Genomic DNA, 27,439 nt, shown 5'->3' on the forward strand with positions numbered 1-27,439 from the left:
CCGACTTCACTGGTGAGGAGGTTTTTGAGTGTGAAGCTAGGTTTTAGACTCCCTGGGTCCCAAATAGACAAGGAGAGCTGTCTGTTTTCATTAACTCCACATAAAATCTTGAATTCAGCCTGCAGCCCTTTGCCTTAATCTCATGTGCAACTCTCCAGCTCTAAGCCTTTTGAAATAACAAGGAATGAAGGCTGCTTGCGTTTGTGGATGTAATTGTTCCCCACAACTGTGTCGTGGGTTTTTCTTCCCCTTCTGCAAAGATAAAAGATGTCTAATCAATAGGCTTCGGCATGAGGAAGAGGGAAGAGTAGGACAAAAGTGTCCAAGAGTAGATGTGCCTGTGGGGATAAGAGCTGGGGAGAGTGCCTTGTGTTGCTTTATCTGCGAGCTTGGAGGCATTGATTCACATTACTGTGTGGACACAGGGGCAAGACGGCATTTAAGACCATGATGAAAGCTGCTAATGTCTTCATCAAGCTGCATCCTTGCTTCAAGACTGGAGGATATTACCATGGCTCTATGTGTATTGTAGGTAGCGAAGGGACAACACATTACTGGATATCATTTTTAGAGAATTATTTTATTAAATAGGGTCATTCATAGATGAAATGTAGAATTTAAGAGACTATCAGTTCTGCATATATATCAGATATGAGTTAAATTGATTACAAACTCAATCTGTCCCATTTTGTTTTATGATCACAGAATAGCAAAATATCTAGTTGAATCAAGTTTTTTTTTTTTTTTTTTCCCCTAATGCAGTTATTCTTTGGGGTGTTTGTCTTTAAAGAGGTAGGCATCCTAACTTGCCTGAATTTACCAAATGTTAGTTGTTATCCTTCATTTACATATTCAACATTTATAGTTTTCAGTTTCCAGCTATCTTAGGATAGAGAACAGAAGACAAAATGTTCTTTTCCCCCAGGGAGTTCGTAGTAAAATGAGGATGAAAATAAAGTGCTGAAAACAAATAAACAAACAAAGCAGAAGGGGAAAGGGTAAGCCCCTATCTTTGACTGGCTGAGTAGGGAGAGTTCTCTTAATTCTCCAGGAGATGTAAGAGATCTGGGAGGCCCGGATAGAATGGGTAGCCTGTACAGACATGCACAGAAGTAAAAGAGTAATGGATATTAAAAGAAAAATCAACCCTCTAATCACTGGGTCTCAAAGCATTCCAACATCTGAGGATCTTCTGAGGAGATATAAAATTGGATTCAGTATAGTACAATGCAACAACTTTTAGAAATTGTGGAGAATAATGAAACTGCTGAATATCCTACCTAAGAGCTGGTGCTAACCGGCTGTGAGGAGCAGGTGGGCTTGGAATTGCTTTCTTTTTCATGATAATGCACACATGTAGATAGATCATCAGAGGCAGGCCTCATGGAATGAAAGGAGTGTGTGACTCCAATTCAGTGCTCCACAGTCCAAGTCTGACTTTGCCCACTTGATTTGCTGAGTGACTCACTTAAAAATCTCCAATTAAAATAGTGCATTAAAGTATATATTTAAATCTATACCACATATGTGATATGTAAAGCATATAAAAGTATAGGCACATATGAAACCTGTACACTAAAATATATTAGAAACATTATAAATATCTAAGTTAAGTCCCTCTCCACTCACATTTTCTGTACTAACCTCCATTCATCCCATGTCAGCTCTTCTCAGTTGTGCCATGTATTTCAGACTGGCAGCAGTTATAGATAGGATTAGAGGGTGCATGGAGTGACTCTGGTTGGAACTATATGGATAAGAAGCCCCATTCTTTCTTAACTGGTATCATGCTCTATAAAGAACAGTTGTCCTTGCTACATCATTAAGAGTCTTATGCAGGTTCAGGGTTGAATGGAAAAATATCAGAAAAACAGCATCTGTGAAATCTTGCTGGAGCCAAGGAAGAGCTGGCTAAAGGTGAGATAGAACCTATGAAGGAGTATTATGTGCTCTCAGAGTTTTATGGAGTTTTATGTGACTCTTGACGTAATAAGCTATCTAAAAATGTAGTGAGATGTCAACATCGGAGGAGAATGGGTAAAAGAGAAATTCTGTGTGTTTCTTTGTTCCTTCCGGTAATCCATAATTATTTCAGAATAAAAATTTTGAACATTTTTTTTAATGCCCTGAGAATTGAAAGGTGCTATTTTGGTTGATTAGAAAGGATTAAATATATTAGACATTAAGTAAACAGAATCTATTAGGGTCATCTATAAAGAATATACCATCAAAGTGTTTTTAAATTTTGTTTGGTTTTAATTGCAATATTTATCTCTGCCAGGTAATTGTATCATGTAATGAGTACATGACCTCAAAGCATTCCTAAGCCATATGTCCATGGATTGTTTAGAACTGTCATTTGTGATTGGGTGTCATTCTTCTGAGGCAAGATGTCATTTGAGACGTGTTTTGTGGCATATGGGGATATGACTAGAAAGTAGATAAGGCAAATAGCTCAGCATGTAATATTTATCTGGTTACGAATAGCTCCATCCATTTTTCCCTTTTGTCTCAGATATTTAAAGCCAATATAGTTACAATGTGCATACATATTTTTCTAATATTTGTTTATGAATAAAGAAGAATTATAGCAAATGTATGTCTCATGCTGAGATCAACTAATTCAAGTTCAAGCTGTGCATAGTTCTGCAGCAATAAAATAAACAAAAAAATAAATAGATACTATCAGTGGGTCTGTTCTATAATTAAATATTAAGATGCCCAAAGAATTCTAGTTTGCATTGCCTTTTTTATACAGGAAATAAAGACGACATGCAAAAAAAAATTTTTTAAACATAAGCATATTTCAAAAATGAAGAGTAGAAAAATTCCCAAGTAAATTTCTAAAGAGTTTATAATGGCATTTTCATAAATATGAAATTTGAGCATTCATTTGACTCTGCTTTGAGCATTTGGATGATAGGTGAAAACTTGAGGGACGGATGTGTTCCTGCCTGGGCTATTAAGTACTTTCCACTGAGAAGCACTAACTGGAACATGTAAGAAGCTCCCTGCAGATGAGACGTTATTTATCACCCATTCCAATTCCACTCAATACACATTTGTGAATGAATAGGGGTCATATCCTATTGATTCAGATTGGGATGAAGAATGAACTAGCAGTCAGCATGGCACCTGAGAAAGGAATTCTTAGACTGGAGAACAAAAGCCCCGGAAAGACACTGCTATCTTCTGATACTTGAAGCACTATCACAAATGAGATACTGTTTGCAGGCTTGTTTAGTTTTATCCTGGGATATGTATAAAGGTACAGGTAGAAATTGTGTCCACGTTACAAAGACCTACTGTTTGTTTCAGTGTGAATAATCTTATGTTAGCTAAAACTCCCTAGTATGTAATGGAGCCCCATCACTTGAGTCCAAACAGAGCTGGGTGCTGGGTTAAGAATGCTGTGTGTGTATGCGGGAAGGGGTTTCATTAGGGAGTCTGTTGTGCCTAGTATTCTTTGAGATCAGATCTGATTGAGCAAGTTTGATTGACTTATCCTTTCAGTGATGACCACTAGCCTACTGTTGATTGCTTGTGCAACACACACATCTATTAAGGGTCTGCTGTGTGCCAGGCACTACTATGGGCAGAGTATTGGTTAACCAGAGACTCTGCCCATTCAGAACCTACTTTCTACCAACAGGCAGACAGAAGAGATGCTTTTCTGAGATGACTCGTTCAGGACCGTGCTGGTAATGGACCAAAGATATGTCACAGGCAGTCATGTTCTGCTTATTTTTATAAATCAAAACAGACTCTCATTGAAGAGAATACATTCTGCTTTTATTTTTCATATTTATATTTGCAAAGACATAACAGGATATACCAAGATATATATTTTTTATGATTTCTACAGTCAGTATGGAGAACCCAAATAAAATATAATATTAACTAAATAGTACTTGCTCACATAATGACACTTCTCTATCAGAGGAGGAAAACCTGTGGACGTGAAATTCTATGTGGGCTTGACTTCTACATAGATTAAAAGACAATATAGTTTTGGCTAGGAACTGTTTACAAGTTTCACACACCAAAGTTTGGAGATTGCCTTTACTGGTGGAGTGAACATTGGCAAGTTATTAAACGTAAATCTGTTTCCTAATTTGTAAAATGGTGAAAAAAAATAGCCAATGCTTCATGAGTGCTTGCACTGTAAAAGATTTGCTGAATGCATGAAAGATTTGAAATTCTTAATGAGAATTGCCTCTGTCACACTTATCATGGTATCAGGTATACAACATTTACATATTGATGTGTGTGGAGGAAGTGATGATAGTAATGACTGGTTAGGAAGCTGTCTCTATTTTGAGATGATATGGTCATTTTGTGGAAAACTATGGAATTCATTTTAAAAATCTGTTAAAACTAATAAGCAAGTTGAACCAGGGTTTCATGTACAAGATCAACATAGAACAGTCTTATTTTATATACTAGCAATCAACAATTGAAGTTAAAATTAAAATAAACAGAAAAAAATATGAATTCTTTAAAGTTAAACTTCACAGAGATATGTGAGATCTGAGTACTGAGACTATAAAGTGCTCCTGCATTTTGTATCCCATCCGGAAGCTGCCTGGTTTCATGTCATGTCCACTTTTGACTAGCAGAACTCCTTTTGCCCTGGGTGGCAGCGGCACCCGTAACTGTGGGTGCTCCACAAAATTAGCCATGGTGTCTGTGACAGGCATGTGTTCTCTTCACAGATGTACTCACACCTGGCTTGGTCTTCAGCCCTCAGAGCCTCCTCTGAACCTTAATGTCCTGTTGACTTTCTACTTGAGCTCAGCCCAGTTTATTGAACTGTCTGCCAGTTATTCAATTAGCAAACACACATCGCTGTGTTTATAATCATTGGTTTTGTTTTAACTTTTTCTCATTTTCTTGTAATTTCCCTGTCTTGCATCTGCTTTTCAAATGTCACATTGGCATTTCTGTTCTGACTCCAGGTATCATCCATGATTTTACAGGAATTCATTATGTTTTACATATTTCCATTGAGAATATTTAAGATTGTCTGTTGTCTCATAGCTTATCAATATGCAGGATTCTTCAGTGAATAACTTTGGAACTGAAATGTCAACATCAGTTGGGTAAATCTTCCTTTGAAAGTTTTAGGGCAACTCCGAGTATTTCAGCCTGCTGTTTCTAGACAGACACCTTCTTCCCTCCTACTTGCTGTACTTGGCAGTTTGAGTTTATAGGGTCTGCAGGCCAAATTATATGCTTAATTTAGACAGAAAGTCCAACAGGAATACAGAGGCTAGAGTGTTCCAGGATGAAAAACTGGAGAGAGGGTTCTTGACTTCTTTGTGCATTTTTTTTAATCTTTGAAAGGATTTACATGAATTTCACACCTTCTGTGAACACCCTGAGATTTTATAAGCTGAGACCGAGAGTTTCCCAAGATGATGGACATCATTTATGATCCTTTCCCTATCTTGGATGAGGACTGTAAAGACATAACAAGCACTGTGTTTTCTCTGTGGCTTTTCTGGCAGATGTCTGATTTCCTGGCTGTTGCTTATTTCACCTATGAAATGGAAAAGATGTGGGGGAAGTGGATCTAGTGTTTTTGTGTACCCAATTTAAAAAACGAGTGTCCATGAGCATCTCTTAAAGTGGGTCAGGGTTTATTTAGGGCCCTCTGTAGAGTTCTTGAGGAGGATGGAAGTCCTTCATAAAGTGTGTTGAAATGTCTGCTTCTCTGATAATTGTGGAATAACTGTGACATTTAATTTTCAGGGAAGCAGTATGAGAGGCTTACATCCTGGCAGGCAAAATGCTATCCATTCTAACAGGCAAAAGAACATTTGAAAGGTCTTTTTCATTTTTGTGAATGAGTAGACATAATTATTTACCAAAAAAGAGATTTTTGCTGCTTAGGAAATCAACATCAGGTCAAATGGAGATATTGGCTGGCAGTGGCACGGATTTCCTGTTCGACAAGAACGTGTTTTGATCCCTGACTCGCTATCTTCCCATCTCTCCCCATTGTCTCTTTCTCTTTCTCTATATGTATGACATGTCTATCTCCAAAATTCAAATGAAGTATTTATGAATGCAATTATGCTTCACAAATAGTAGAGAAATCATCTTCTTATGTAAAGAATGATATCCTAATTTAATCTTGTATTGTGGATTTTTTCCCTATATGCCAAGATTATTCAGCACAACTCTCTGGAAAAGGGGCTGCTAACTCGGTGTCTTCTTTTTCTGTAGCAGTCATGCTCTCACCATTTTCTCTTAGGGGTCATCACTGCTGCAGATGTTCTTGACCGCGAGACAACAGGATCCTACTGGCTGACAGTGTATGCCACAGACCGGGGTGTGGTCCCACTCTACGCCACCATCGAGGTCTACATTGAAGTTGAAGATGTGAATGACAATGCCCCACTGACCTCAGAACCTATTTATTATCCTGTTGTCATGGAAAATTCTCCCAAGGATGTATCTGTCATTCAGATTCAGGCTGAAGATCCAGACTCCAGTTCCAATGACAAACTGACATACAGAATCACAAGTGGGAATCCTCAGAATTTTTTTGCCATCAATATCAAAACAGGTAAGGGAATGCTTATAAGATTTTTTTTTTATATTGATAGTCCAGCATTTAAGCATATCAGTCTGACCCTTATGTTCCAGATTATTTATTTTATTGTCTAGAGAGAAACATCTCCTTTCTGGAAGTGGTTTCTAGAAAGGCGAATGCTCCTCCTGCCTCTTTGGTGTGTGTTAATTTCACCTAACATTGAGGTGAAGTGGTTCAATAGGAATCAGGTTTTCATGGAAAGCTGTGGATTTGCTTTGTTCATTATAATGAAATGTGGTTTCCTGGCATCTGAGATTGATGACTGCCCCCTTCTCTTTCTTGGGAGAGAGCAGCCTATTCTGCCCAGGGTTCTTGGGTGAGAGTAGCCTGGCTTGCCCAGCTGACCTTGCAAGGCCTGTACTTCTATGAACTTCTCCCTTGATTGGCTCTAGACAGACTTGTCTGCAGACAGACTCCTTTAACCTTACACCTCCACATGTTTTGTAATTACTGCACTGCCCATCAATGAAGTGTCAATTTTCAAAACAACTTCCAGTGTCCCAATATTTACATAAAATATGAAAAAACTTTAATTTTTTAAATCTTTTGTTCAAAAGGTTTCTAAAGATTATAATACAAACTGAATTTGTTGAGTAAAGGTCAGAAAAGCCTGAGGATTACCAGCAGGTGTGGAGTTTGGTTGAATGTGCTTTGAGACAAAGACACCCACTGGAAAGGTGCCCAACAGAATAGACCTTAGAGGGCCACCGCTTGCTTGTGATTTGCCACTTTTAGAACTGAACAAAGGAATAAAACACTCAGGGATATAGTTGACAGGGCATTAATTCACCGAAATTTAGAATAATGTAAATTAATTTTGCCTTCTGCCAATGAGCTGGTATTGGTCCAAAGTTTAGGTTGATACTTTTTGGTGTGGACAGACTTAGCTTTCCCTATGAACCACTGAGAGAGTTGATAGTTACTTCTCCTGCCTTTTTTTGTTAAAGGAGGAAGGTACTGCTGACCCCACAAAGGTTATAAATGTCAGATTGTCATTGAAATTATTTGAAGAGAATGCCAGATTTTTTTTTTAATTATCATTTTTCTCTAATTTTGAGAGAGTTGGTCATTATGTCCTCCAACTTCTGATTCAAATGGTATATGACAGGAGTTGCCTGGTGTTTCATTGTAAGACAGAGTGGTCATTGGTTAGGAATGTCCGACTGAGGCTGCCTTGTATTGGAAGGAGAGGACTCAGAGGAGATTGTCCAACCTGTCAGAGCCACACTCACTAAGACTGGGCAAGTCCCTATGTACTTGAGGAAGGAACCTCCTGATTTGTTTTGTTATAACAAAGAAATCCATGGACTGATCAGACAGAAAATTGAATTTAAAGACTTTTCAAATGTCAGAGTAAGGGGAAGGGAAGAGGGAGAGAGGAAAGAGGGAGAACAAAAGTACTTTTTAAAGTCCCAGTAAAGAAATTGAGGGTGCAGACATCTTTGCATTCACAGCCCAGCAGAGTCTGAAATGCCCCAGTCAGATTCTGTGTTTTCCATCTGGGTCCTGTTGCCACTGAATCATTTCATTAGTGGTGGGCCTAGCATACTCTTTTTTAAAAAGTATTTTGTTTTAGTTGTAGATGGACACAATGCCTTTATTTTATTTATTTATTTTTATGTGGTATTGAGGATTGAACCCAGTGCCTCACACATGCCAACAAGTGCTCAGCCACTGAGCTACAACCCAGCCCCCTAGCATCCTCTTTTTAAGTTAAAAAACAGTATTGCAAAAGGGAAGGTTCAAGTGTCCTCTTCTATTTAGGAATGAAAATGAAGAATACCAACTATGGGTAAGAATTTGGGTAGGATATGAAGAACTTAGACAGTATGTTTTGTACACTGATATAACTACAGCTATCTTTTACACAACCTTTAAAAGTTTGCACATGAAATTTCAGAAAGACCTGTATTATCATAGTTTGGCCTACATTGCATAGTAAGAGTCTTAGTCATATCCATAATTTTCTGTCCTTGCCTGCCCTGTAGAATTTAAAAGAGCATTTGTGCCAGGAATGGCATTTTTGTTTAACTTGTCTAATTATATAAAAGAAGTATATAGCATACTTGTAGTTTTCAGACATAGAAAATGAAGATGCTGAATTTTATTTGTCTAGTTATTCAATCACTAAGCATTTATTATGCCTATTAGTTTTATAGCAAGATCTAATAAACAAGGTTATAAACTTAAGACATGGTCCAAACCTTTCAGGGACACAAAGTAGAATGAAATTAGTAGAATAATTAACAAATACTTATGATACAGTGAAAGAATGCAATAATTTATTTCTGTAGGGGAGCTTTATTCTGTATTGTGTTGGTTAGAGGGATGGTCAGGGATGTCCCCATGGAGGAAGCAGAATCTGGGGTTAGAAATCCTGGGTTTCAAATTCTTGCTCTACATTTTCTAACTGGGAAACACTATGGAACACACCAAATCCAAAGCTGACTTCACCAGCTTCAAGACTCAGGCAAGGTATTGAACCTCTTGGAAATTCAGGTTTCAGCAAGGAAAGATTGTTGCAGAGTTTAGGGGTCCTCATGTGAAATGTTTATCACAGGGCCTGGGGCACAGTGAAATCCCACGGTGATTGTTAATACCCTATCCTGTTTACAGTCATCACAGACACATCATTTAATTTCTTTGGACCTCAGTTTCTCATCTGGAAAATGAGAATGCATTGTTTACTCCACAGGGGTGGCTTGTGAAAACAGAATGTCAGGATGAGTTTGAAAGCTGTTGGTAAATGATAGAGCTCCGTTAGACTCATGTGATTTCTATGCCTATTTCTAATGAGACCCACAGAACCACAAGCCAGGTGGAATTTTCCTTAAGTATGTTGCTCAAGGTATGGTGCTATCTGTGGCACTTGACAGACTTGCTAACATAAACTCTAATTTTTGGCATTTCTTTCAATTACATCACTATATCATTTTCCAGTAGTGAAGTGGAAGGAATAGCTTATCCAGTGTATTTAGGAAAGATTTATGCGTTAGATTTTTTTCCAACTGAATTGCTGACACTAATAAATTGACCTTTTATTCTTTTCTTTGTGGTAGAGCTAAAATTTATAGAGTTTTGTTTGGTCTTGGCAATGAATTACATAATAAAGATTAAAATGATTAATTCAAATGCAAATTATGTCAATACTTATGGTCCACAGCTTGTAGCACATAGTAGATGTCCCTCACCCCAAATGAAGAGATTTCTCTATTAGAGATTCTGTTCTCTACCAGACTTGGGATCATGCAGAATGAGTAGTCTGTCTATTTTCTTCAGTAATTCTTGTCGCTTAAGAAGAAAAATAAAAGTTGTAGTGCTGTGAGGCCTTTTGGGGGCTGTATGTGGAACCCTGATTAATTCCAGGCTCAGCAGCTGAATTCACTGAAATGCAGTGTCTAGTGTTGCTTTCAGAGGCTCACCCACATGTTCTGAGGGGCGACACTAACAGCTGGTGTTCAAGCCTCTTTGAGTTAGCAGGAACTTCACTTCCTTCCATCACCTGTAAAAAATTCAAGCTGGCCACTCACTAATCATCTAGTCTAAACTGGGGAACAGGGGTGGGAAGTTCCTCTAGAAGTTCAGGATATTTATTTCCATCATGTCTACAGTATGGAATCCACTTAGCACAGGGTTGGCATGCCACCATGAGTACAGTCACTCAATAATTGTGAGCCATAAGTATTGTTTTTACCCCATGTTCCCCAGTAGAAAAGGTTGTATAAACTGTAAGCAGATTGCTTCAGGTCCCCACTGTCTTTTTTTTTTTTTTTTTTTAGAATATTTTGTTTTTTATTTGTAGGTGGACACAATACCTTTATTTTATTTTTATGTGGTGCTCAGGATCGAACCCAGGGCCTCACGCATGCCAGGCAAGCACTCTACCACTGAGCCATAATTCCAGTCCCCCACTGTCTTTTGAGGAAGGCATCCTTTGACGTCAGTGATGCCTTGCCTTACTGGTAGATATGTACTGCCAGGAAATAAATTCAGTTTTATAAAGTACATTATGTACCAATATTGACCTAAGCTCCAGGTGCTGGTAGGGTGGGAGATAAGACAGAAGAGAATTTCCGCACTTAGGGAATTCAGTCTCATGGGAAACATGGACTATCACACATATGATATAAGGCTTATTTTAAAAATAAATGGTTGAACTCTATGGACTGTAAGCTATAAACAGGGTAATATTGGTCAGAGCAGGTGAAGTGGCTAGGGAGCTGCACGGACCTGAAGTGGGCCCTGAAGAGTGGGTTGATCTGCAGGGAGAGAAGCCTGTTGAATATCCAGGGACTATAAACTAGGTACACAGACCTGGACAGCCTGTTTGTTGCTATTTGAGCTCTTTTCAGAGGCATGATATCATCAGAAAAGGTATTTTAAAAGAGCCATGAATGTCCAGAGTCTTATAATTAGAAGTACCAAATAATATGCAAATCCTGTGTTTGGGGTTTGATAATATTTAGATTTTAAAGAGCATCCTTTTTAAAAAATTTTTTTTCTATGAGGTCTACTTCTTTTTTTTTTTTTTTTAATTGGATATCGGGGATTGAACTCAGGGACACTCAACCACTGAGCCACATCCCCAGCCCTATTTTGTATTTTATTTAGAGACAGAGTCTCACTGAGTAGTTTAATGCCTTGCCATTGCTGAGGCTGGCTATGAAATTGCGATCCTCCTATCTCAGCCTCCCAAGCCACTGGAATTATAGGCATGTGCCACCATGCCTGGCTACTTCTTAAAAGAATTATTTTAGAAGGAAAAGCATATGTTAATAAGTTTTTTCTGCTGCCGTAACTAAAAACCTGATAAGAACAATTTTAGAATTAGGAAAAATATATTTGGTGGCTCACAGTTTCAGAGGTCTCAGTCCATGGATAGCCAGCTCTATTTCTCGGGGCTCAAGGTGAGGCTAAACATCATGGCAGAAGACTGTGGTGGAGGGAAAAGGCTCACATAATGATCAGGAAGCAGAGAGAGACTGCACTCGCCAGGTACAAAATATATACCCCAAAGGCATGCTTCCAGTATCCACTTCCTCCGGCCACACCCTACCCCCTACCTGCCTTCAGTTATCACTCACCTAAACTCCAGGGATTAATCACTGATTGGGTTAAGGCTCTCATAACCCAATAATTTTTTTCTCTAAAGCTTTTAACATAGTCTCATACATGAGATTTTGGGGAATACCTCGCATCCAACCATAACAGCATACATAAAGTGATCTTTTCACTTTTTCCTTTGCTTTCATAAAACATAGATCCAGGATCAGCATATGCTGTACTCAGACTGTGTGTCTATGCAGAAGATCCTTGCCTGATCTGCCAATGGTTTATTATCAGAACATGGACTTTTATTTCTACTGTTTCTGTGTCTCCCTCTGAGCTTCTGCTTACTGGCATCTCCACAGGCGTTTGAGTGCTAGTGAAGGTTGGCTTTCTTTGACTTTCTGTGAGCATCTTGAGATAAGCTTGAGTAAAGTGTATTTTATGTGTAAGTGAACTAGTTGCCCAGTATGCCTACCCAGATCATTTGAGAGAAAGAAATCTTCAATACTTACATTACAGGAATACCTCAAATTCTACCTTTATTTATTACTTAGGGTGTAGAAATTGTTTCCTATTAAAATGGGAGATTATAGCTTACTAATATATTGTATATCTTTACTTTTTAATCAAACCTAAATAATAGTTTGGCTTTTGGTATATGGCATAAGATGTGAGCAGCAAGTGTTAACATTAATGAAAATCGTAACAGAGCAATTCAAGTTCTACTCCAGTCTGATAATCACCTGGTGAGCTTACTAGACCAAGATTCCTGGGGTGCAGACTGGTAATTTGCATTTCTAACAAGTTCCTGGGTAATACTGAAGTTGTTCCCCAGGGAACCTGGAGAGCAAGGCTGTCGACATCATTTACCTAAGGGAAACTGAAGCAGTAACAGGATGCTGAGAAACACACCTGAGAAACAGCCAACTTTACAAATCATTCCAACACTGTCACCTAATAGTGCTAGAATTTTGAGAATTTACTATGAATTTTCAAAATGCTCACTCCACCCATTACCCAAATCAATTCTCATATCCTTGCTTATACTTTGTTTTATGAAGTGTAGAAAAAATGAAAATTCCATCTCTGTAATTGTCCATGAGCAAAAAATCACATGAATTCCTAGGGTTTCAAAAATTTTGGTTTGCATAATGTTTCCAAATATATAGAATCAAGCAGAATTTGTTACCAAGTGGAGTCCAGACATACTTCAATAAATAAAAACACTATTGGGTTTTAGTAGACCATTATTTAAAAAGCATTAGCTCATAACAGTGGTATTTCAAAATAATTTGCCATTCTAAGTAAGCTAAGCCCTACATTTATGCACAGATCTATTTGGTGGTTATCAGCTTAGAAAACCGTCTTTTCTAGGAAATCAGAAGGAAGCCTTACTTCGTGTATAATTACAGAGATTTAGAGAGAAAAAAAAAACAGGGTGAAGGACAAGAGTACAAATAGTGGTATTTGTACTTCAGAGGAAACTAGGAAATCTCTCTTTGTTTTCTCTTTTTCCTCCTTTCTTTCTGGATGGCATGGCCCTTCCTAATGGAAAGCTAAATTCTCCTGAATGGGTGGAAATGGCTGCTGGATGATGAGTTGATATTCATAAGTACCAGGCACAAAGCAGATAATGTAGCGAATGAGTATGTATGAAACTGTAAATCACCCTTGCTCCTTCTTTCAGCCATGAAAGGAGGCCTTGTCCTATAGAACATTAAATTGTGTTCATTTAATCCAACAAGTCCAGTAGAACAAATCGAGCTCATGCAGATTTATCACAGGGGGTTATTTAAATTCAGCAGTGACCTTTGCATCCATATGAATGTGCTTCAAATGAACAAGGACAAAAGGAACTTCTCTGTACTGCCTTTATGTCCTGAGGAGGCTGCTCCTTTCCTCATTTGATCGACTCTGAACTGTGGGTTGGAGGGTGGGGATTGGGGTCACAGCAGGTGGAGATAGCTTGGTCAGATTAGGCTTTCTGGCAAGGGAGAACATACTCTTTCCTAGGCTGGACTCTGGCTCTGCCTTCCTGTGGCTTGGTTTTGTTTAGATGCTTGTTGTTAATGTAAGTACCAATTTCAGAGTTTCTGAACCCCATACTATTGACATTAGATAGATCTAATTGACATTAGATAATTCTTTGTTCTGGGAAATTGTCATGTGAATTTTAAAATATTACCAGTATCCCTGACCTCTACAATGCTAGCACTCTTTCCCCTAGTTGTGACAATAAAAATATCTCTAAACATTTTTTTTTTTTTTAAGTCTGGGGATAGGGATTGCCCTCTTTGAAAATCACTGATCTAATATGGAATACTTCCTAGAACCCATTCCATATGGCCCTTATAAAACATCCTATACAAAATAAATGGCTAGACATGGAGGCATGGTAGTGTTGTTACCTTTAATAAAAGAAAGTGTGTGTACATTATGTATGCTTATGCATACATAGTAACATTAATAATAAAAATGAAATAATATAAAAACAGGGAGAAATTCAAAGCTGCCCTCACTTCACTTTGACTTCAGACATTATGACTACTTGAAATCAAATCCATTAGAGAGAGAGAGAGAGGGAGGGAAAGAGAGAACAAAACAATAACAAAGCTTCAAGCATAATAAATGTGTATGAAGTTATCTTTTTCTCAGCTCTTAGTATTTGAAGAGGATTTGACTGGCAACAAAATTCTCATCAGAATCTGTTTTGAGCAGCTTTCTCCAGAAAACAGCATGAAGAGATTATTTTGAGAGTTTCAGGGTTTATTCCCTTGAAATGCTTAAGCAGCTCCAAATCCTGTTCCTGCTTAATGTCAGCCTTCTGATGGATAAATATGTGGATTGTCTCATTCCTGGAATAAAGGTGGATGCAAAAGAGGGGTGGGAATCCTTTTGACCTCAATTAGGGATTCTGCCATCACGTACCTAGATGAAGTCTCTGGGGAGCTTTGGCATTCTTAGTAAGTATGCAGGGCTCATTTACAAGCCCCAGGGAACTGGGAGGTTTGCAAAGACTTATACCACTGTCCAGATTACCATCTTTGGATACATCATAGGATTGTGAAGACTTCAGCTGGGTGTGAGCTGGTGAGACCATCTGTACCAGGAAGTAATTTGACTTCCAAATAAATAGACATTCTGAAGGACAGGGCTGCTAGTTAGGCAATAGCATGTGCTTTATTATGCCTATGAGAAACAGATTTGGATCTCAGAGTTAACACAGTTGTTACCCATGAAAGGAGTTTTAGGTGTCATTTCTTTACAAAGTTGAAATTGCAGGCAGGGATGTGGAGCTTTGGTGCAAAGAAGATAGAAATGAGCAGGCAGGAGCTAAATGATAAGAGTATAAGAGAAATGATGCTGTACCCTGACTGGAAACCTGCCCTGGGTGGAGATGTCTCCGGGACACGTCACAGAGCTACAGCATGTTGGTCACCCTGAGGCTAATGTCTATGCTCCATCTTCAGTGTTGCTCCTGTCCTGCTGACCCACAGAGAGGAGGTAGTAAGAGGGCTGGGTTCTTAGAGAGCCAGCCTGTCCCTCCAGCTCAGCTGTGGGGGAAACTGCTATTGGGAATTACTGAGAATTATTTGGGAGGGTGATGGAGTCACATAAATAAAACAGATGATGGAGTTGTGTTTATGTATAAAAAAAGAGATTGATTGAGGTCATAAATTTCTCTTTTATTTCTTCTATCTGGGCGTTATTTCCACAGCAGTAATTTACTGCATTGGTTTATTACTTTCTTCTGTTCTGAAGGAAACTGTGAATTTTAATTGAAACTACTGCCCGCCTCCCACTGTTCTTGGATGCCATTGTCAGGGAGACTCCTAGTTACTCCCCAGCTGTGTGCCCCTCCCTCCTGGGTATGAAGGCAAGATGGGAAGAGGAGCCTTAATCCAGAACACCGATGGCTCAGTGCCCAGGCCATGCTGGTGTGCTCACACGTTAGCTCATTTTGTAATCACCGTCATTGTGGGGAAAAACTGAGGCTCTCGGGACATAGGTGACTTGCCCAAAGTCACCTAGCTGATCAATGCAGAGATGGGATTGATCTGATTAATCATCCCGATGCTAAAAACAAATGCTACTGAAATTGAAAAACAGGACACCTTGAATAGACCCATTAATGATCCCAGGACTTTGGAGTTCAGAGCAGTCTTTCAGATGATTATGTGTATTCTTTATTTTATAGGTGCATTAGGAGTTGAATTGTGTCCCCCATAAGGTATGTTAAAGTCCTAGCCTCTACTCTATACCTGTCAATGTGACCTTATTTGGGAAATTGTATCTTTTGTAGGTGTTAAGTTAAAATAAAATTATATTAGATAAAGGTGGACCCTAATTCAGTGACCAATGTCCTCAGAAGAGGGAATTTGTATGGAAGAAAGACAGTGAAGAAAAGAAAAAGTAATGTATTTTTCTCAACCCTTGTCAGAGTCATTGATGAGTCCCCTTTACAAAAAGCAGGGAAAACAAGAGAAAAGCAGGGAAATTTATTTAACCCAAGCGTTGTGTGACATGGCAGTCTTCAGAAATGAAGATCCACAGACCCAAATAAAACTGTATATTTGTATCTTTAGTTTGGATGAAGAATGGACAGTTGTGTGGAAGAATACTGGACTGAAAGGGTTATGACCTAATAGTGATAAACTATGGGGAACTTGGCAAGGTGTTTTGGTTCAGATTCTTCTTGGCTGCGTAGTGTAATATTCCTTCCCTCCAAGAATGCACAGGATACCTGTTTCCTGAGGGTCTTAAAACACTAAGGGGATGGGAGATCAGAGGGACTTTTCACTTCTGCAGTTTTCTCAATTTCCTTTCAATTGATGTCGTATGCAAAGGTGTCACATCTTGTAGTGTTGCATTCTGAGCCCCAGCGACAGCCAGGTGAAGATGGAGGCAGAGACTGAGTTAGAGACAAGAGATTGGAATGATGGTGCCAAAAAGCAGGGAAGGCCAAGAATTGCAGGCAATCACTAGAAACTAGGAAAAGACTAGGAAGGATTCTCCCCTGGAGCTGATACCCTGATTTTGGCCTCCAGAACTGTTTGAGAGTCAACTTCTCTTGTTTAAGCAACACACTTTTCAGTACTTTGTTATGGCAACCCAATGAAATTCCTACAAGGTAAAGTTCAGGGCCCACTGTCTTCCACCTCAGTGCTCTGTTATTAGACCAAATGCTCAAAATTTTAGCACCTTCTTGCTACTTGTTCCTTAGCCAGATGGTTTGTGCGTGCTCTTTGTTTTACAGTGCTAGTGATCTGGTTGAGTTTGATTATTTCAGAGGGTAGTTGTAAAAGGGGAGAAATTTGATAAGAGACCTGTATAGCATTGAATTACCACAGTCATTTCAGGACATGTGGAACATCATCCATGGATGATGCTGTCATCTCCTCTGGAGTGTTTATGCAAAAGGGGGAGAGGTCACGTGGAAGCAACTCTCGATTGGCACTGAGTGTGTGTCATGAATTAGGATCTCATGAGAGTCTTGCTCTTTTGTCATTTCTCTGGAACCACCTTTTCAAAAACAGCACTGAAAATTGCTATACTGAACAGTTACTGCAGGATAAAGTATAGTTTCATCAGTGACCTTGAGAACTTCAAGTTCAGTTTTGTCACTTTCTGTCATCTTTAAATGACTTTGTTCTTCGCATCTTAATAGTCTTATAAAAATCATAAATGTTTTAAAAATCTCTAAATTTTACTCATGTCAAGGTAGATTACTCTAGGAAACCATATGAAACTCTTAACAAATTTATAAAACCAGCATGTAGTGAGTTATTTGTAGCAGTCTCATTAATTTATAGCAAAATGACCCCATTTATTTTCCATTTTGATCTGCACAGTCATATTTAGGCTACATAATAATCCTGGAAAGAAGCCACTAGAGTGGTATTTGAGAGCTTGCATTTGAATCCCAGCTCTACCATTTCTTAGCTTTGTGATGTTGGGCAAATTACTCAACTTCTCTGAGCTTCAGTTTCCTCTATGAAAAGGTAAATAATCATAGTAACTAATGAATTGCTTTTAAGATTAAATGTGTTAGCATATGTGAAGTAATTTAAAGAATACTTGATATGTAGTATACTCTAAATAAATGTTAAAAGTATGCATGAGTACAGAGTGTGTTTTAGCTAATCTGGCATCACATTCTATCAGTAAGACCTTAGGTAGTTGCTGTTTTCTAACTGTGAATATGTAAAACACTTTACCTGCAGGTTCATTGAGTTCACTTTGATTAAGACCATTTATATGTTGACTTCCATATAGGTTGTCATCTAAATTCGCTGTGATGAAAAGTGAACTCTGAGGGATTGAAGAGGGAGTCATCTCTCAGGATTCTAAAAACCTCTCCCCCATCTTAGATATTTCAATTTCCCAATAATAAAACAATATGATACCTTGAAAAGAGCACTTATACAAGTACTTGAATTGTTCAGATTCTGTCCAGCCCCCACCACTAATTACTTTTATAATAGTGGGCAAGTTTATTTCATGTCCGTAGGCCTCAGAACTCTCAACTGTAAACTAATAAGTTGGAACCAAAATCAAAAACATCTCTTCCTAACCCTGTGTTGCTGCTGCATTTCCCTCTTGTACAGCAGGCATCATTAATCCAACAGCTTTTCATTGTCTGCCCACCCATGGCCTCCACTGCAGCCCAGTGGGAATGGGGAGCTATTTGCAAGATGGTATTTGTTTGCTATTGAGAGCACTGAGACCACCTCTACCTCTGATTTTTTGAGTCTTAAGTGATAGTGACGTTGTAGGAAAGGAAAGAAGACTGAGGAGAGAGACAGGGTAGAACTTGAGTTAACCAGAATTGGTGACACAGGGCAGAGGTGAGCATAAGAAATCAAGAAGACAATATCAGGGTATAGTGAAGCCAGAGAAGATATTTTGCTGTAAATAACCCTTGCAATATCTGTGCTTCCCACAGGCGCATCCCTTTTCCTTCAGGGCTGACACCTAGTCCTTTCTGCTTCGTCTCAGCCAATTAGATTGAGGTGAACACCAGAAATTTAATATTGGAATTCAGAGATAGTCTCTGGATGTGATGGAATGGAGGAGTTGTAAATCCAAGAACTGTAGAGTGCCTGTGTGTGCAGAGCAGCTGACATACGGACAGACAGACTGACTGACTGACTCTGATAGGCTTGATCCCGAAGACTTAACAATATTCAGTCCAGGCTTTACTAACACTCCTCTGTGCTCCTTGCCCTGAGATTCTCCAATATATCCTTTAGTACTAATATATACTTTTGCCATCAAAATTAAAAATAAGGTTCTCTTTATATAAGCAAAATGACCATAACAGACTGTGGAGGCCAAGTCAGGAGAGAGGCTCAGGAAAGAAGAGCTGTTCCCTAATGTCGCTTGCTGCACACATGTTAAAGACTAGAATAAGACTTTAGATATGGAATTTATGGGGATATCAGTGAAAGATATCTGCTTGTAGGTCATGATATTGCTGGAATTTTCCCTCTAATGATTTGCAAGTTTACTGTCACTTTTCATCTTTCATTCGTGAAATTCTATGGATCATGACCTAAAATAAGATGATATCCAGCATGTGGTTTCATTAAGCCCTGAAACTCTTTTTTAATAGGTCTTAGATAAATATTTACTGGGTTAAATCTTATCCATGGTGTTTCATGGGAAAATTTTCCAATGTCATTGTTAAAAATGAATTATTCAATTTAGACATCTTTAATCTATTGAACAAGACATGCATGAAAATCACCTGTCTTCTCGGAATTTCACCTGGTGAAATTCACCCATTTTGCTCTTGACAAGGAAAAAATACCTTTGATGGGAAGTTCATCTCCTTCACATAGTAACCGTATAATAATGGACAGGTTTCTTAACTTTTTATGACTCAGGTTCCCCATCATTAAAATGGGGAAAACTGAGTCGTTGTGAGAATTAAATAAGCTAGTATATTTTACAAAACATTTAGCTTATCTGTGGATGTATAACATGATTTAAAATGCTAACTATTACAGCTATTATTAGAAATGTCCAAAATTTTTGTTCTTCAATAGAATTTGCTTATAAATAATTCTTTCTTGAAAACTGACAATCTCATTAAATGTCTTAAAAATTTCTAATATATGCTATGATGCTTTCATGTTTTACGAGTGACTACTGTATACCAGGTGCTGTATCAGACACAGAGAGCACAAGCATGAATTAAACAATACCCTTACCCTTTTAAAACTCACAGACGAGAATTATTTTGCCATCAACTCAAAGTTATTGCTACTGTTACACAACTTCAAAATGAAGAGATTAAGTAAATAATATGGGTTTTATGGGATTTTTTTCCTAGCAATAATAAATGGTTATACTATTTATTGGTTGTTTTAGGAAGGAAAGCCTCTGAGAACATGAGTGAGGAGATGTAAAATAAATCCATCATGTTAGAACAGACTATTTCAGGCAGAAAATGTAAAGCCTTTGCCAGCGCACCATTTTTAAATATGTTGCCATTGCAGATACTTCAGTTAAGCAAGACAAATCCAATTTTACCTCCCGCCACTTAAGTCATCTCCTCTTTCTAAAATTTCCTATTTTATAAAGACATACTTCATCACGACTGTGTACATTCTAAATAGTACATTTTTTACTTAGTTAAATTGTTTTCTGTCATAGTGAGAAATGCTTTCTTCTGAAGAAATGGTGTTCATGCATGGGAAATAGGAATATTTATTAAAATGGTTTATTAGGAAACTAGATTTAGACATATTTCTACAATTTTAGTAGTTAAGTATTTTTAGTGCTCAATGAAATGACTTCAGTGGAAAGCAGAGTCTGATAATCAGAGTCTTCAAATTCTTACTTTTATACTTAATTAAATGTAGTTGGTGGATTTATTTTTGCATGCACGTTTAGAAATATTAGAGATGTTTTCTGTAGATCTCTATCAGTGCTTTTGCTGGGTTGTAATAACTAGTAAATGACTTAAATTATTTCGTGCTTTCATCCTACTGTGATTTAATAAGCCTTTATGGATTTAGAACAGTATGCATAGTTGTTGGGAGAACACAAAGAAATAGGAAACTTAGGCCTAAAAGAGCAAATGGTCTGTTTACAAAGCAAAACCCCTTTACAGTAAAAGAGAGACCTGTGTTTGAGGGTGAATTCTAAGCTTGTAACTGCATTTCATCCTCAAATTTTAGTCATATCTGGTATTTCCCAAGACAGAGGAATTATATGTTAGAGGTTTTCCCAGATAGCTGGAGTTTAACACTTCAAATTCCAAAATAAATAAGCAGAAAAGAGAGTATATTTCTGGACCACTTTCAAAAAGTGTATCAAATGTGTCTTCCAGTTTTTCAAACATAGGCTACTGAATGAAGTGATGGAAGCAGGACTGGCTTCTTGGACCTGCAACCTATCCACTCCATCACACAGGGCCTCATGCTAGGAAGGACCCCATACCTGAATGGATGCTCTGCATGCAGTCACTGTCTGAAATTCTTCATAATTTTTGAACAAGGGGCTTTACATTTTCATTTTGAACTGGGCCCTGCAAATTATGAAGCCCATCATGGATTTAAGGTTTTCATTTGGACTGCTAATTATTGTCTGGGACCATCTGATGCAGGAATATCTGTTCCTCCTCCCTCAAGTCCTGCCAGCATTCACTTCTGTTCTCAGTATGCCTCTGTCTTCTAGGATTCTGCCTCCTAATTTTCTGCTTCTCATCTGCCAAGACATCATATAAATAAGGTATTAGAATAGTAAGTAGGCTGCGAATCACTGGGTTCTAGAAGGGTCACCTTGAAGACTCCTCCCACAGAGTGCAAGTGCAGCCTAGGTGGTAGCGGGCTTTGCAGCATCTAATTCTGGGATCAAGGGCTGTTGCTGCTCACCCTGAACTGATTGCCTTGGTGAAGAGACTGTCTCGATGGAAACACCAGGTGGGACTGTACAGGTCTGACCCATTTCCATGGAAGGAAAATTGTCATAAATAATCTATTTTAAAAGCCTGCTTTTTTGGAAATCCTAGAAAGTAATATGAGATTTTCTATTGATGAGACTCAAGTTGCATAAATCTTATAAATTATACAGATTTAACTGTTGACTATGATAGAACCTATTAGATTATAGTAATTTCTATATCTTCAGTTTTTCATCCACCTTCAATGTACTGTAGTGCTCTTGGTTAGTATCCTCTTATCCTAATGTGAGAATGGTATACCTTTTTGACATAGGTCATAGTTTGCTTAGCTTTCCATATAATTATACAACTGCATTTTTCACTGTTTACATAGACTACCAGCCAAATGAAACTTGCAAGTTTTTTTCTGTGGTGATTTTCAATTTTCTTCTGGTGTATTTTTTCTGGTTTCCAATATGCAGGCTGCAGAAAAGAGAAAGCAAAACCAAATAAATATTGTTCTTGCTTTTTAGGCTAGTCATAGTATAGAAAATGTGCTGCCACTTAAAGAAATAAGATTCTTTAGACTGGGGAAAGAGTTGTTTCTTATTCAATATTTGTTAATTAATTCATCCATGTATTCATTCATTATTTCTTTCAATATTTGGTGTTATTTATTGAGTACCCACTAGGCTGTATGCCTCTGTCAACAAGAAGTAAATCACCCAGAGAAAACCAGACTTTTAACAGGTCAGACTTAGCATAGGTGCTCAGAACCCTGTCACCTACCAGGAAAGCTCTTTGTTTGTTTTTGTGGTAGACACAAGGGAAAAGATTAAGACAATGGTTATCCATCCCTAGGACAGGACTTCACACATAGCAGATGCTCTGAGGGAATGCTGAATGAGTGAATGAATAATTCACTCATTGCTGATAGTATGTATCACTAATATTTTACAGGGATACCTGAATTCCTCTTTGTAGCAGATGGTTCTTATGCCTTTTTGAAATCTAATCATAGCTGAAATTCTCCTAATTGCTTTTGTTTAAATTTCCACTTGACATTTGAACTGTTTTCAAAATGTCATCTCTAGCTTCTCTTTGTCTCTGATGAATTGAAAGAAATTTTATATTGACACAATTTGTAAGACTTCAGAATGCACATACTTCTAAAGATCTCCTAAGTGTTCATGAAGGAAAATTAAGAAGTCATTAGTCTCTTTTTAAATCAGTTTATCCTAGGATACTGAAGTGCTTTGGGAATTATAGCATCAATTATGTGCAAGGTTTTAACATTAATAGAAATGGTTAAAGACTTGGGCATGGATAAAACAATGTCACAATGCCCTTCTACCTCTGACGCTGTCATTCTGTTATGTTTGATTTTAATGGGATTTGATATGTGGGGGGGTGGAAGCAGGTAATTATTTGGAGAATGCCTTTTAGTTTCATAAATAGGAGAAATATGGGAGTTGGTCTTTGCTTATAGAAATCCTAATAATAATTGCAATCATAATTGTAATTCATGTGGTGCTTCACATTATTAGAGTGTTCACATTCTTCATCTCTTCTAGGTTAGTAATAACCCGCTTAACAAAATCAAAGTCTAACTAGGGAACCTATAGAAAAGTTCTCTAGAATTAGAATTTCTTATCTCAGAAACAAGAGAAACAGACAATTCTAGGTGGCCCTGTTTAGATTCTTCATTTTTTAAGAAGGTCAACTGTTAATTATATTGATAATTAAATAAAAGGGTGGGGATAAAAGAAGAGAAAACTGTTCATAAACTTCGCTGTGAATAAAAAATTAAGAACTGTGAGTTACATACTTTATGGTTTAGGTCTGTCATAATCTCATCATAAATAAACTAAATTTAATGTTTTCTGACCTTTAATGAACTGATAGTGTTGTTCTGCCTTGACTTGTACATTAATAATGTATTACTTACTTTAATAATCATGTATGAAAAACCAGCCCCAAATCAGATACTGCTCTAAGCCCTGGCAGTACAAACTGAGCAACGTTGTCCTCAAGATAGAGAAGGTCTGTCTGTCAGCACACTTCCCACTAGCTTTTGTTACAATTTTATGGCACTTCGTTTTTAGGGATCTATACTGAACAATGGCTCTTTCCCCTTTAAACCTTTAATTTCCTCTACCTCCTAGGTTCATTGTCAAGACAAGAATGACTCTACACTAACACTTCTGTGCACTAGGGGAGCTACTCTTGTGTGAATCCTGTGTTCATCCTTTTTTGGAGCAAGAGTCCCAGTCTGTTCTGTTTGGGGACATGTAATACCCAATGAAACATTAAAACATTCATACTTCTTAAAGGATGCTGATAAGGAGAAGTTATCGTTTCAAAGATAAATGTAGAACTACCAGTTGTAACTGCCAATTGAATGTGCACTGAGACTCACTGTATTCATCATCTCTTGCTTCTCTGTACCCAAGATGTAAATCAAGCCAGACTTTAATGCTAAACCAGACCTAGCAGGTGCTTGGAGCCCTATCACCTACCAGGAAAACTCTGCTTTTTTGTGGTACTGGGGATTGAAAGCTTGAAAGCAGGAGCACTACACCATTAAGCTATATCCCATTAAGCTATGATCCTCCTGCCTCAGACTCTACATTCACTGGGATTACAGGCATGCACCACCACACTTGGACGGGAAAGCTCTTAGGATGGAGACTCCAGATGCTTCCAGAGGGCATGAAAACAGTGAGATAACCAGGCACAGTTTTTGTTTTTTTGTTTTTTCTTTTATCCCCCACTGTCCTGGGTCATTTGGGAATTTGCCTTGCCAATCATCTTATTAAAGGTCACCTTTTCTTTTCTGCAGACTTAAATGTTTCATGCTGTACACCTAAATCAGCCACCTGTGGATGTATTGCTGCTTAGCAAATAACCTTTCCATCTTGAGATCCTAACTTATAGTTGAATGTGACTGAGCATTTCTAAGATTAAGTGTTGATCCTGGAAACATCACAACTCTACTTAGAAAAACTGTCATTTTTTTTCCCCCACTCTTCTCTCCACATGCTCGTTAGATTTTTTCCCATACATTGTTTATCGTAACTTTTCCCTGTGGTTGAAGATAACAGATTTTTGCTTTTAATTCAAGAAATGCCTTCTGCTGTAATGTTTTGCAACATGATACTTTCCAACTTTCAAGGGAATGTGTGTTGTCTGATTGTATTTTTTGTATGTAAAACGGTGGGAATGGTGATGAGGCCCTGCAGTATAAGATGCCTCTGCCCTTCCATCCCTGTCAGTGTGTTTAAGGGAATGTAAAGGACTTTTTTTTTTTTTTTGTCATTGTAATTTAAATTCAGAAGGAGCCTATTTGTATGGTAATCATAAGCTAGGGAAAACAGTGTTTCATTTCTCTCTGGGATTTGTTTTCTGACATCTTCACATTCTCCAGTTCTTTAACCCGGCAACAGCATATTAACAGCAGTTCATACTCTGTATTTTAACATGTAGAACAGTACCCAGAAGATTAATACATGATGAGGAGAAAGAGGGAAGAAGGGAGGTTGAGGCCATAATTAATTTTGCCTTCGTATTCTATATGCTGGTGTTTTCTGATCTCTACTGAAATTACAGTCACCGTGGAGTTTTCACTATCAAAAAAAAAAAAAAATGATTGTACACAGTGAAGCACAAATAACATTGCCCTTTTAAAGATTAAGGTTCCAACACGGGGATACAAATGATATTCTCATTGTTTGGGTCCATTATTTTTCAACGAGGCTGTTTTACAGGGGGAGAAACAGGGTAATTTTCTTTCTGTGAGCACAGTCAGGAAGGGTTCCCTTAGCTGGCTGCTCATCTGGCTTCCCCTGAACAGAAGATGGGTAATTAAAGAGACTTCTTTCCCAATTCAGGTGATTACTGCATGTTCTTGTGTTAAATGAGAGAATCGTGAGACTCGGGGTTATATCTTCAATCACACAAATGACACTTATTTTTTTCACAAAACAATCTAAATTAGATTCATTTCTACAGATGATCTTATTAGGTAAGGTGATTCTTTTAATACCTGAGGTCCCTTTGGAGCAGGGCTTTTATGCTCAGGTGTCTGCCCTGGCAGGTAGGTAACATTAGGGATTGACATGTGACTGGTCAAAAAGCCTCTTCCCCAGGGTCCACAGGCATTGACTGTGTCAATTGGAAGACTTTCTGTAGCCAAATGGACAGTCCCCCCACTACATCCAAAAGGTGGCACCAGCTTTTTTTTTTAGTACTAGGGATAGAACCCTGGGGCACTCCACCACCTAGCCACCAAGCCACATCCCCAGCCCTTTCTTGTATTTTATTTAGAGACAGAATCTCCCTGAGTTGCTTAGGGCCTCACTAAGTGACTCAGGCTGCTCTGAACTCACAATCCTTTTGTCTCAGTCTCTAGAACTGCTGGGATTACAAGTGCATGCCACAGTGCCAGGCTAGGGGGCAGCAATTTTTAATCCCAAAGATAACTGAGTCCAGAATATTACACTGGGACTCATATTTACTTCTTCAAGAGATGGTATAAAGAACTATTTTCATGTGAAATCCCCTGATAGTTATACATGGTAGTTTGAATCTGAAAGAAGCATTTTTTGTATTAGCCAAGCAAAACATGCCTTAATATTCCCAGGTTCAGGATGAAAAGCAGAACAAAGACAGACATGTAACAACTATAATGTGATAAAAATAATAAAACAAGCTAACAAAGCTGTTAATAAAATATATTCCATCCTCTGACTATGAGAAATATTCAAGTCTGAAAGAACAGGATTGAGATTATCTTGAAGTCTTCTTTGAGCCAGAATGAAGTAGAGTAGATAAAACTGGCACTGCCTAGCCCTGCTCTTGCCTGACTTCTCTTCTCTGCTCCACCTGAATGTGTGTGACACCTCTGGACACAAGTGCAAGCTCTGCTCTCTCCCTGTAGAAAACTTCTGCTGGACCACTGTCAGCCCTGGGCACTGGGTAGGGCTAGCCTGCCTTAGGAAGAATAGATCCTGTAAAGAGATGCTGAAAAAACAGACTAGGTGGTCATTGGGGCATAGCAGTCTAGTGCCTCTGGAACTCAAGCTAGGTCTAGAATCTGTACTTTAGGAGGTATGTGGAAGGCCAGGCAGAGGTTTCTAGTGGGTACATCTCCTTGGATGCTCAGGTTCCTGGCCCTGGGGAGATATATGATAAAGGAGGGTCAGAGATGTCTTCTGCCTTGTATGGCAAGGGCAGCAGCCTTGGTGACTGGATTCTATAGGCAGCATTGGTTAGAACCCTTCATTTGTAGAGTATATTTTCCAGATGGAATCTTATAGATCATTTTATTAATCCAAAGGCTACAATTTACAAAGTACAATCCTGACTTATTAAAAGCAATACACTTTTTTCTTTTCTACAGAATCCCAGGCTTTTTAAATATATCTGAACTTACTCCCTAGTCCAGTTGTTTACTGGGTTGGTGTCATGTTACGTAGCTTCCTGGAGTTTTGCTTTGCTCCTCAGGAAAATGGGGATGCAGTGGATTTTATTCTGTGATAACAGGGCTTTTCTTGCCTGCTCTGAAGTTGAGACATGAATGCTGGCTCATTCTTCCTCGGGGAATGCTGGTTCCGTGTAACTCTTGCCAACTTAGGCTCTTCTGATGAAATCTGAAGATGCCCATCCTTAGGCTACCTTTTCAGTTCTTGAATTATCTTTTTCTTTCCATAAGAAAAACAGCAACCAAAAAAGAAAGAAAGAAAGAAAGAGAGACAGCAACAGAGAAAGGAAAATGGCAGAACAATGTTTACACACGAAAAAGTTCTTATCTCTTTACTGAATCTGATAGTGATAACTTCTCAAATTTTAGGGTTGTTGTAACCATTTTCAAAGCAGTGTGTAATTTTAAAAATTAG

At 38.2% G+C, this 27,439-nt stretch overlaps 1 protein-coding gene across 2 annotated transcripts in view; it reads left to right on the forward strand.

Moving 5' to 3' along the window:
* The window catches only part of Fat3 (FAT atypical cadherin 3), a 595,529-nt gene that overhangs the window by 244,225 nt on the left and 323,865 nt on the right, over window positions 1–27,439 (forward strand). For both annotated transcript variants that reach the window (XR_007104020.1, XM_047518553.1), the window contains exon 3: window positions 6,260–6,574. Coding sequence is in view for 1 of the 2 variants with exons in the window: in XM_047518553.1 (XP_047374509.1) it covers window positions 6,260–6,574 (315 nt within the window). In the remaining variant the exon portion in view is untranslated. The remainder of the gene's footprint in view (window positions 1–6,259; window positions 6,575–27,439) is intronic.

Source organism: Sciurus carolinensis, chromosome 11 (genome assembly GCF_902686445.1).
Source record: "Sciurus carolinensis chromosome 11, mSciCar1.2, whole genome shotgun sequence".
Taxonomy (NCBI): domain Eukaryota; kingdom Metazoa; phylum Chordata; class Mammalia; order Rodentia; family Sciuridae; genus Sciurus; species Sciurus carolinensis.